Source organism: Pterocles gutturalis, unplaced genomic scaffold (genome assembly GCF_000699245.1).
Source record: "Pterocles gutturalis isolate BGI_N339 unplaced genomic scaffold, ASM69924v1 scaffold17588, whole genome shotgun sequence".
In the NCBI taxonomy this organism is placed as follows: Eukaryota; Metazoa; Chordata; class Aves; order Pterocliformes; family Pteroclidae; genus Pterocles; species Pterocles gutturalis.
Genome location: NW_010118409.1, coordinates 205 through 11514, shown reverse-complemented (window position 1 = coordinate 11514; position 11310 = coordinate 205). Strand labels below are relative to the sequence as shown.

Genomic DNA, 11310 nt, shown 5'->3' with positions numbered 1-11310 from the left:
GGAGAGCCCCAGCGTGCTGGTGGGGCTGCGCTATGGCCCCGACAAGCTCCACTTCCTCTTCTGGAGCCAGGAGCATGCCGGCGGCTGGCAGACCCGCGTCACCTTCCCCAACGTCTCCCTCTCTGACAACCAGTGGCCCACGCTCGTCCTGGCCGTCTCCGGCCAGTCCTTCTCCCTGACGGTGGACTGCAGCATCCCCAAGGATGTGTAGGTTGGGGGCAGCGCCGGGGGGTTTGGGAGGGCTGGCAGGGTGATGCTCCTCCAACGAGCGTCTCCTCCAGCCACCAGCAGCCACCATTACACTGTCCTCTGCCTCTTCTCTGCTCATCCGCAGGGTGGTGGAGACGCCATTTCCAGCCTCTCTGTCGGTGAAGAGAGCCAGCTTCTACCTGGGCAACCGAAGGAGGAGGAAAGGTGTGTTCACGGTAGGTGCCCCACAATGCAGGGATGCCCTGGGACGCTTGTGGCCAGCTCTGGGGGAAGAGCCCCCTTGCAGCCCCTGATGTGGGCAGGGCTTGGGCCACGGCGCGGGCAGCGGAGGTGGCTGTGGGTCCCGCTGCCGGGCTCGGTCCCTGGTGACCGGCACTTTGTGGGGCAAATGGGTTTTTTAGAGGATGTTGTCAGCGGTGCGGTGGCAGAAAGACAGTTGATGGCACAGTCTTGTTGATATGAAATTCAGGCAGTGCCTGATCCTGACTGGTGGTGAAAAGCAGAGGCAGTGAAAGCCATCTGCAGCCAACGAGCCCTTGACAATACTCCCCTTGCACCCCAGGATGGAGATTTTGGCAGGCTGGGCATGGAATGAGGATCTGGTAAATGGGCGTGAATCCCGTGGAGGCTTCCACAGCCTGGGAGGGAGGGTGGCGAGCAAGGGTTGGGAGCGAAATCCAGGACATGAATCACCTGCAGTTTCTATTTCTTGGTCTTGCTGGACTTGCTCTCCATCCTGCTGTTCCCGCTTTCCCAGGGCTTGCTGAGACAGCTCGTCCTGCTGCCAGGAGCTGATGCCACCCCTCGGATATGCACCACCATGAACTTGAAAGTAGCTACGCTTTCTGTCCCCACTGTCCTGCAGGATGTCCCCACCAAGCCAGCGAGCAACGAGGTGCTGAAATACCCCTACGGTCAGTAACCCCCTCAGCCAGCTGCTTTCTGTGCTTGCTGAGGAAGGTTCTTTGCATGGGGCTGGGCACGGAGCAGGAGTGGAGGGGACGAGGGTGTCCCCAGCACCCTCTGGTCCTCAACATGTGTGTGGGCTGGGGTTGCCGTCCAAAACCCCCCGGGAGAGCCGAGGTGACCCTGCCCAGGTCCCTTGGCAGCGCTGGGTTCATGCCAGTAGCCCCATGGGTGCCAGCCCCTGGGGTTTACTCGGCTGGTGGCTTCCCAGCTCTGTGCTGGGATGCTGTTTCCACCATTCCCAGGTGCCCGTCATCAGGATGGGACCGGGACATCCAACCCTCCCTGTGTGCACAGGGACGAGCCTCGCTGCTCCTCCGTCACATGCACTAAGGGACGCCTGCCTTGCTCCTCTCCGTGCCTAGAGACTGACACAAAGGTGACCCTGGGGTCCCGTCCCCCCTGCACGAAGCAGGAGAAGATGCAGTTTTGGTTCAACGCCTCCCGGCGAGGGCTGTACCTCTGCAATGGCAGTTCCTGGATTTCCATGCTGGAAGGTACTGGTGTGCAATGGGCTCTTGGGGATGGAGGGAGGCTCTGGCAGCAGAGGAGGAGTAGGGGTTTGCCCTTGACAGCACTTTGGGGTGGGAACAAAGTCAGGCAACAGCAGAAGGAGGGGGCTGGGGTGTCCTGCTGCATCTCCCCTGCTTGGCCAGGTTTGGCTTTGCTCTCAGTGCCCACATTGACACTTGAGGTGCAGCTCTGGATTCACGCACCTCCGTGAGCCAGCTCCCTGATCCCTCCCTACTGTGCCCATCATGTCCATCCACCTTATCCATGTTGTCCATCCACCTTATCCATTGTCCATCCAACTTTTCCACGTTGTCCATCCCTCCCAGGGTTTCTCCACTCAGGAACGAGCTCACAGTCTGTCCAAGCGGGACAGCTCACCCCATGGGGAGCCGTGCCTGGGGTGCTGGGGTATTCCCTGCCATGGGGTCAGAAGGGTGCAGGTGCTCCCAGTGCCAAATTGCTTGCAGGGTGGACAAGAGGGAGCAAAAAGACTCGTCAGCTGCTGGAGATACCAGAGGGAGCAACAGGAGGGTGGTGGAGGCAGGTCCTCATGTCATCCCAGCTCTGGTGGCCTTTGTGGAGAAAATAGTGGGGCAACATTGGAGCAGTAAGGTGACAAAGCATGCAGAGCCTGCAGGGATGGATGGGATTCGATAATGAACTCTATTTCGCCTGCTGGCAGCCTCCCACTCCAGGCAGTCAGCCCAGGATCCCTGCTGAAGACATGGAGGATGAGGCATGCCTGCAACTGAGCTGTCCTTCCCCCCTCTCCCAGGGTTTTTCTGATGCTGCCGCCCACGCGGTGGGTTTGGATGAGCCGTTTGCTTCCCACAGGAGCTGTCAGTGGCTGGGCTCCCCATCCCTCCCTACCTCTGGAAGTCATCAGGATGGGCACCGCGTCCTTGTTTTCGCAAGGAAACCTTGTACTAGGATCTTGCTGACATGCACCACTTGGTGCCACCAACAGTGGCCCTTCTTGTAGCCCTTCTCCTGCTGTTTGTCCCTTCCAGCACCCACCCATTTGCCGTTGAGACTGCTCTTAGCATTTCTGTTCTAATTTCTGCTGTTAATTCTGTCCAAGTCTTCTCTAACCTGTTCCAGAGCATCACCGAGCCAGCTCTGCTATGCAATGTCGGGCACCTCTCCAGGCAAGGTCTTCTGGTTTTTACCTCACCCCTCTTTTTTTTTTTTTTTTTTTTAAATTTTTTTTTTTTCCCTCTTGTGGTCTCCTAGTCAAACAAAAGCTGGACTATGTGGAGGAGTACCAGAACCTGGTGACCAACTCTGAGACGATGGGTGTTGAGGTCTTCACCATCCCAAAGGTGGGACTGTTCGCAGCCACTGCCAACCGCTACAGCCCCCCGGGATCAGCCATCTATAAGTGGACCGAGGGGAAGTTTGTGCCATACCAGAACATCCCCACCTACCAAGCTCAGTCTTGGAAGTATTTCACCATAGGAAAGAAGGTGAGTCTGCCTGGAGGGTTATTTCAGTGCCTTAACATTTCAGTATATTAAACTGCGATTGCCCAATGCTCGCTGCTCTGGTGAAGCCCTGAGTCTCTGGCAGGGTTCAGGGGGTGAATCTTTCTCTCTTCTGTCTGTCTCCTGGTGGCTTCTGTCCATGGAGAACAAGGGACCATGGGCTTCAGAGTTCTTCCCTCAGAAGCTGTGTTTCTGGAGGTGCCCTGAAGGGACTCCCTGGACCAGGACTTGCTGGGGATGCACCTTCCCTGGACAGGCTTCCACGGAGGGTGGAAGGTCTCTGTCATGGGGCATGGCTGAGCCTCGGCTGGACCAAGCCCCAGGCTGGTGCTGGTGGGGTCCTGCACTGGGCAGGAGGCAGGAGACCACCCCCGCTCACCATGTCCTGCTTGTGGGCTGTGGCCAGTGCTTCTCTGAGGCCCAAACTGGGACAGAACCTCTGCTATGCCATATGAAACATGCCGGAGCGAGGCAGCCAGCACGCCACACCGCATGCTCCCATGAGCTCGAGTACGCTCCCCACCTTCTGCAAGGCCATCTCTGCTGCTGCATGCTTGTCCCCGATGCTCTCGATCTGGAAAATGTTTTGTTTCAGGGGATCATTGTCATCATTATTATCATATCTGTGATTTTTCTTCTGAACAACCTTTCCTTACAGGGACAGTTCAGTAGCTAGGACTCCCGTCCCTCCCCAGCCTGTTTTGTCTCTAACGCTGTGGCTGCAAGTTTTGTCCCTGTTCCTGCTGCTGCCATCCACAAAGACCCCCCATGGGCCACCAGGTCCCTGTCCCCACCCTGCTTGGGGGCTGCTTGGGGGTCCCTGCCAGCTGTCTCACCCCACCCTGCCCACCTCCATCCCTGGCCGTGCATCCCCTGGGCGCCTACCCTCACCCATCCCACCCTCCCCCTGCCTGTGCTTGTCCGTGCCCCTTGGAGATGAGAAAAAAACCAAGATGTCTTGTTATTTTTCAGATCTTCCTAGCAGTGGCTAATTTTGAGCAGAATGACAGGGGTCAGGAGTTCTCTGTAATATACAAGTGGAACCGCAGGAAAGAGAAATTCATCACGTACCAGAGGATCACCACGCACAGCGCTAGGGACTGGGAGGCATTTGTCATTGAGGGAGAGGCTTTCCTTGCCGTGGTCAACCACAGAGAAGGTACCCAGCCCTTTATATTCCCTCCCAGCTCGGCTCCGTGGGGCAGGCAGCCCTGGGATGACGCTGGGGACCACAGCACCCCGCTCGAGAGCATCCTCGCATTGCTGTGACAACACTGCAGCTCCCCGAGCATCCTCCACCAGCACAGGGCCGGGGAGCCAGCTGAAGCCCAGACCCTTGCAGACCCTCTCATTTTAGGAGAGAAAAAGCACTTGGGGAAGTGGCCGATACTTTGGGTCCCCCTCTGGGTTTCTGAGGGTGGGGGACAGGGACAGGAGTGGGGACGGTGCCTTTGCTGAATGTCTCTGCTTTTAATTTGTTTCCCCAATGCTACGTAACACAGTGCGGGGGCGTGAGGACAGCTGCATGGGTTTGCAGGGGCTGAGCCTTTTGAGAAGCCAAAGAATTGCCTTTGGGGGCACAAAGCCACACGAGAGCCTGCTGGCATCCCTCCCTGGGCACCCTGCTGCTGATCCAGCCTCATTCCCCCCCCAGGCCACGTGCTGTTCTGGGTCGAGGTGCGCACCCCTCAACGCGGGGGATGAATGGGTCGATACTACAGCCCCGGCTCTCCAGGATGCTCCCAGCTGGGTTTGGACGCTGGCCCTGTGGGCTCCTTCCCTGCCCTCGGGGCTGGCTGCTGGGGCATCAGCTCCTCCAAAACCAGGCTTAAAGCTGGTGGCAGGTTGTTTGGGCACCAGGTGCCTGTGAGCTGTGCTAGAAACTCACTGTGTCACCCTCTGGACCCCACCACAGCCAGTTTGGACAGGACCTACTGCCATAGCAGTGGCAGCGGAAAGGTCCCTTTGGGGGCCGTGCACATTGTGGCTAAGACCATCATGGCCAAGACAAACTGGGGGTGTTCCCCTTAGTACATGGTGGCGGGGCAGTCCCTGAGGAACTGCCCCGTATCCATGTGGCCATTTCCCACACACCCTGTTCTCCCTCCAGCCCTTTTCTTGCCAAAGCCTTTGGTTGCAATGGGGATTGCCTGTAAAACCCTTGACATGTGGTTCTGATGCTGCTCAGCCACCTGAAACCCCAAGCCAAGTCCAGCGGTGCTTCGTGAGCACGGGGTGCTCCCCTCCTGTCCCGGGAAGCCAGCTCTTTATTAGAAGAACGCCTCGGGCTGGAGGGGTCGTGCCAGGCTGAAGGTGCCGAGAGGTTTTTAGCTTCAGAGACAGCTGGATCCCACACAGACAGGAGGTCGAGATGCTTGGCTGGAGCCCAGGAGCTGGATGGAGTGTGTGCTTTGGTGCTGGAGCATCCCCTCCCTCACTCTGGAGCTTGTGTCATCGGCAGGGACCAGCACGCGGAGGTCCCTGGCCAGCTCCAGTGCTCAGGAGCTGAGCACAGGGACTTAGCAAAGGAGTGCTGAAAAACATCCGTAGGGTGCTGTTCCAGCTGTGGCCCCCTCCCAGATGTGCGAGCTCATGTGCCAAGTGTGACGGGCAGCCCAGGATGTCGGTAGCTTAGGGGCTTGGCTGGGACTGGCCCAGTCCCAGTCCAGCTGGGACTCAACTGGACCGAGCCTGGCTGCCCCGGGACGCTGGTAGGGTGCCTCTGGTGTGCTGCTGGCGCAGGGAGACAGCACCCGCCTGTCCTTCCTCTGCCAGGGGCTGCCCCAAAGCCCCCACCGCACATTGGGAAATGAGCTGCCAGTGTGCTTGGAGGGGGAAGGGGGCTCTCGGTAGGGATGGGGGCTGTAGTGTCTCTTTGGTCACTAGCAAACAGCCTTGCAACCTGCCAGCAAACGTTGGCATAGCTGAACCTTTTTCTAGGTCTTGGTTCTTACGGGAAGGCAGGAATTCCAATTCCTCATGGTGTACATCTGTGTCTCCCCCAGGGAATAACCACAACATCGACAGCGTGATATACAGGTGGAACCCCAGGACAGGGTTGTTTGAAACCAACCAGACCATCCCTACCTCTGGAGCCTATGACTGGGAATTTTTCACCATTGGACCGTATTCCTTCCTGGCTGTGGCCAACACATTCAATGGCACGTCCACTAGGATCTATTCTCACATTTACATCTGGCTCAGTGGCTCTTTCCAGCTCTTCCAGTCTATCCTGGTAAGATAGAGGGTTTTGAGAATGGGTAACTTCCCTGCTGCACCTCCAGCAGGTCCCCCCCACCCCTTGCACTACCCTTGGCTTGCAAAGCCTTGTCCACATCCAGCTCCTCCTGTGGGTTCTTTCCTCACAGACTTTCGGTGCTGCCGACTGGGAGGTCTTTCATATTGGGGACAGAGTCTTCCTGGCTGTTGCAAACAGCCACAGCTACGACAGCGGGATGCCGGTGCCCTCCAACTTTTACGCCATCAACTCCTCCATCTATGAGCTGAACATCACTGCCCAGATGTTTGTCAAATTCCAGGACCTCCTCACCTACAGGTACCTGTGCAAAGAGTCGGGGCGCTCCTCAGTCCACATCCTTCCCCGGAGGTCTCTGTGAGAGTCTGCAGGCTCACATGGGGATCAAGAGTGGTGGGGAGGGTGACGGGTGACAGGTCCTTGGCACCAAATCCCAGTGGGAGCTAGGAGAAGGTGGTCCAAGGCTACTGACCTGCCCCTCTGCTCACTTTGTCCCCAGCGCCCTGGACTGGGAGTTCTTCTCAGTGGGAGATGACTCTTTTCTGGTGGTAGCAAACTCCTTCGATGGCTTCACCTTCTCCGTTAACAGTATTATCTACAGGTACTGCTGTGGGGAGAGGGCAGGGTTGGGTGGGTGGAGGCTAATGACCCTGCTGGGAGCCCAGCACAGAGACAACCTCTGTGGATGCTGGTACATCTGCCCAGGGAGGATGGACAGGAGTGCTCCCTGTTCCTGGAGAGGTTTCTGGGCAGGAACAAGAAGCCCCAGGGAGGGACATCCCACCCTGAACCACAGTGGGGAGGTGGGAGATGCCAGCCCCATGGCTCGGCTTTCCTGCCCCTTTTTCAGGTGCCCAGCTTGTGCCCCAAGACCTAACTGCCCTCCCCATGCAGGTGGCAAGGCTACGAAGGCTTCGTGGCAGCTCACCACCTCCCCACTGTTGGCTGTCGAGACTGGGAGGCATTTCACACCGCTGAGGGCTCCTACCTCCTCTACTCCAGTGCCAAGGAGCCACTTTCCAAGGTGCTCAAGCTGAAAACCACCTGAAGTGGCCGAGACATGCTCAGCTCATCACCAGGATCGGGGCGAGCTAGGCATTGAGGTGAAGATGGACCACAGCGCCCAGGGACAGCCACAGCATTGGCCCCATTGTGATAGATGGGGAGGAGGAGGAGAAGGAGAGGAGCTCCAGGGCTCCCTGCAGCCTTGTCAGGGGGCTGGCAGAGGGGCTGCCCCCCTGCTTTTCTGCCATTTCTCCTGGGCACGGTCTCCTGCCACACTCCAGAACCATATCCTACCCAGGGTGCCTGGAGTCCAGACGCTTCCTCGGGCTCACCAGGACCCCAGCGCTTGGCACTTTCCAAGGAGGGGCACAGTCCTCTGGGTCCTCCAGTCTCCGGACGGACCAAGAACTTGTTGTTTGCATCCAGAGCTCGTGCAAAGCCAGGGAAGAGAGACTGACCAGAGCATGTGCTGCCAGGGTGGGTGCGTGGCAGCGGGGAGGAAACAGCGTGTGAGAAATTGGGGGGAAAAGGTGGCTTCGGGCTTGGCTCTGGCTGCCCAGTGCCTGGGGCTGCGATGCTGCTGAGGACCTGGCTGGTTCAATATCACATGCCATGCTTCATGTCCATCTCCAGTGGCCTCGCCACCCCATCACGCTGCCGTGGGCACCTGCCCACCCTCCCCGCTCTGCCGTGGCCACTGTGGGTCAGCCTCACAGAGTGACAGATGTACATTGTGCAAATCCATAGGTGGGTCCAAGGACCGATGCTGGTCCTTGCGCCCCTTTGCATGAGGTTAGCAACTCTGGAGCAAACCTGCTGTGCATTGGGACCAATCCAGCGACCATGGGAAAGCCCCCAAACTGCTCCAGGTGACACTGTGGCCTCTTTTCTTTTCCTCGCCTTTGGCCAGGGGACTCTTTTGCTTAACCAGAGCTCTAATAAACTGTGTGCACCCAGCCTTCATCCCACGTGCACCCATGGCAGAGCCTTCCCTCCATTCAACAAGCCTCCCCCGAGCAAGACGGGGCCGTGTTGGTGGCCTGTGAGTCTGAGGTGACCCTGAGGCCAGAGGGGTGCTGGGGTGTGGGTACCCCTCTGCCTCCCTCCACCCAGGACCCTCTGCCTCTCCCGACTGGCCCAGAGCATTGCTCAGGCTTCCCTGGCCCCGGGTTTCTTGTTGGGTTTCTTCCAGTGCTGAGGAGCCTGCAGGAGGTGCCAGCCCCCTGACAAAGGGATGGGGGAGCACAGCCTGAGCCCCCTGGGGGTCTGGGAGATCCCCTGAGATCTCCGTCCTCCCCCAGCCCTGCCAGGAAGGATAATTTCTTTTGCTTGTGAAACAAGGCAGAACTCAATTTGCTTCTGTTGTGCTGAGCCACAAGCAGCATCTTTAATTTGGCCCAGAGGAAAGGCAAGATAAGGCGAGACGTACCAGATGAGATGCAGAGGCACCGTTCGGCCAGCTGGCCCCTGCTCGAGGGGCGGAGGAGATGGAACCTGAGGGGAGTCTAGCGGGGACATTGAATTTGGGCTTGTCTGAGACTGAATTAGGACAAGCGCAACCCTCTCAAGCACCACTGCCCTCCCTGGATGCCCAGCTCCCAGTGCAGCACAAACCCCAAGGGCTTTTCCTACCTACTTACGGGGCTTCATGGAAAGATTAAAGGTTTGGGAGGTTGCCCCCAGGCTGGCAGTGGGCAGTGATGGGCAGAGGCTGCCAAGATGCTGCAGGGGGGCTGGGGCTGATGTTCTGTGGGTCCCTCACTGGAGCCAGGACAGGGTGACCCTGCTGCCCGGAGCCCCTCATCCCTCTGCACCCCAGGCTCTGGGGACCTCCTGGCCCCACAAGAGCCTCTACCCTCATCTGTCCCACCCCCAGGGGCTTATTCTTGCCAAACCACGTGGACCGTGAGCACGTGGCTGGGGCTGCTTTCCCTGCGATCCCGGCTCTGGCAGGGAAGAAGGGGTCTGGGGGCTGGGGGGATTCCTCCTCGGGAACCCGGGCTCCATAGGCAGGTCCGCATGGTGTGTCCCCAGCATCCCTCCCCCCCGTCGTTTGCTCACACTCAGTCCAGCATTGCTGGGGAAGGGGTGAAGTCAGTGGCAGTCATTTGCAGGACTGGAGCAAGCACTGGGAAAATCCCACTGAGAAGCTTTGAAGCCCACCAGGTTGCTGCTGGCTCCCTACAAAGAAGCTGGGAATGGGGTGCCCCAATCCTGCACTACAGGGTGGTGCTGGTAGTCTCTGCGTGGCCCTGGGTGCTCGGCAGTGACTTCAGGTACTCCACATGCTTGCAGGCGTCCTCGCGATTGTGCCGGACGTAGCAGATCACGTAGACGATGACCATGGCGAACCAGCCGAACATGGTGATGAACATGGCCACGTCCGTGGTCCTCTGACGCACGCTGCAGAAGTTGACGCCAGCATCCAGGACCTGGAGCAGCGGTTTGCCCACGTATTCTTCCTGTGGGGCCGTGTGGCAGGTGATGTCCTGGACGGAGTCGGGGTCCAACCGTGCCTCCCACAACACCTCCTGCAAGGCACATTCACAGTGCCAGGGGTTGTTGGCCAGCCGGAGCTTGGCGTTGAGTGCCAGCAAGGCTTCCTTGGGGATGCTACGGATGCGGTTGCTGGAGAGGTCGAGGGTCCGCAGCCCGGCAGCCACCCCTTTGAAAGCCGCCCTGTCGATCTTCTCGATGGCGTTCCTGGAAAGATCGAGCTCCTCCAGGTGAGAGAGGTGCCTGAAGGCGTTGCTGGGGATCCTGGTGATGCTGTTAGCATCCAGCTTGAGGAACACCGCGTCCCTGGGGATGTCCTTTGGGATCTCCTCCAAATGCCGGGAGCTGCAGAGGACGGCCTTCGCCCCTGCCCGCTCCGTGCTGACAGTTCTGTGGTGGCTGCAGCAGCTCCCAGGCAGCAAAGCGGCTCTTCTGCGCTCCCACAAAGCCTCTGCCATGGCTGGAGGAAAGCGGTGGGTGGAGGGGACGTGACATGGCATTGTTTCCTGGAACGCTGCTTACGGCTCATGTGGAATGTGCCCTGGCAAAGCGGGGAGAGGCTGGGCTCAGGAGCCCAGAAAACGAGGGTAGGATGATACTGGCTGCCATCTTTTCCAGCACAGCTTAATTTGACTTAATTATACCTGGACATAGAGACTAACCCCCCCAGCCCCCCACCAACTCACTGCACAGACCACCCAAGCAGGCAAAGGGTGCTGCAGGATGGGGGTGTCGAGCCTCTGCCCCAGCCTGCTGCCAGTTTCCGTGTGGGATGCAGTGATTTGCTGCTGGAGAAGAGCGGCAGCAAATTCCTGTTGCACCAACCTCAAGTGTTAAAAAAAAAATGATGAGTCAAACTCCCTGGATCATCAGACTGCCTTAATCATCACCAGGTTTTTAAATAACAAGATGTGGAGGTTTTTTTGGTTTCCCCAGCTGGTCCATGAGCCAGTAAAAGTCACGTTTCGAAGGGTTTTGCGAAGGAGGGGTTTGGAGGTTTCATTTTTTTAAAAGTAAACAAGGAACATGGTTTAACAGCCTGACTCCAGGAGCTGGAGCTTAATAGAGGAGCCACTGTCACAGTAAAGGGGGTGATCTGGGAACCCCAAGAGCCCCCCTCAGCCCCACTGGGGATGAGGCAGGCAGTGACGCAGGTGGGCTGCCTTCCCTCTGCCCCTTGGTGCTGCGCTCACCTCTCCTGCTGCCTTGGTCAGGCTTGGGGGGCAGAGATCCCCACGGAGGTGAAAGTTGGGGGGTGGGACCCTAGCAGGCCCAGGGAGCCTTTCACCTGGGAATGAAATTGTTTGCGGTGATCTCATTAGGAGACCAGCTGGGCACTGAGTCGTTATCCCTCTGGTACCAGCATCCTTCTGCTAATGG

The 11310-nt window shown here is 58.4% G+C and overlaps 2 protein-coding genes across 2 annotated transcripts in view; one reads left to right on the top strand and one right to left on the bottom strand.

Annotated features, from left to right (window-relative positions):
• The window catches only part of TSPEAR (thrombospondin-type laminin G domain and EAR repeats), an 8854-nt gene extending 1377 nt beyond the window's left edge, over positions 1-7477 (top strand). Inside the window, exons 3-12 of the mRNA XM_010076196.1 lie at positions 7-207; positions 335-425; positions 968-1124; positions 1542-1673; positions 2923-3155; positions 4146-4332; positions 6179-6408; positions 6542-6729; positions 6929-7030; positions 7324-7477. Coding sequence (XP_010074498.1) covers positions 7-207; positions 335-425; positions 968-1124; positions 1542-1673; positions 2923-3155; positions 4146-4332; positions 6179-6408; positions 6542-6729; positions 6929-7030; positions 7324-7477 — 1675 coding nt within the window. The remainder of the gene's footprint in view (positions 1-6; positions 208-334; positions 426-967; positions 1125-1541; positions 1674-2922; positions 3156-4145; positions 4333-6178; positions 6409-6541; positions 6730-6928; positions 7031-7323) is intronic.
• Positions 7478-9653: 2176 nt separating this feature from the next.
• LOC104463743 (leucine-rich repeat-containing protein 3-like) lies at positions 9654-10388 on the bottom strand. Its single transcript, XM_010076195.1, has one exon. It carries the CDS (start codon positions 10386-10388, stop codon positions 9654-9656), a length of 735 nt encoding a protein of 244 aa, XP_010074497.1.
• Positions 10389-11310: the final 922 nt, after the last annotated feature.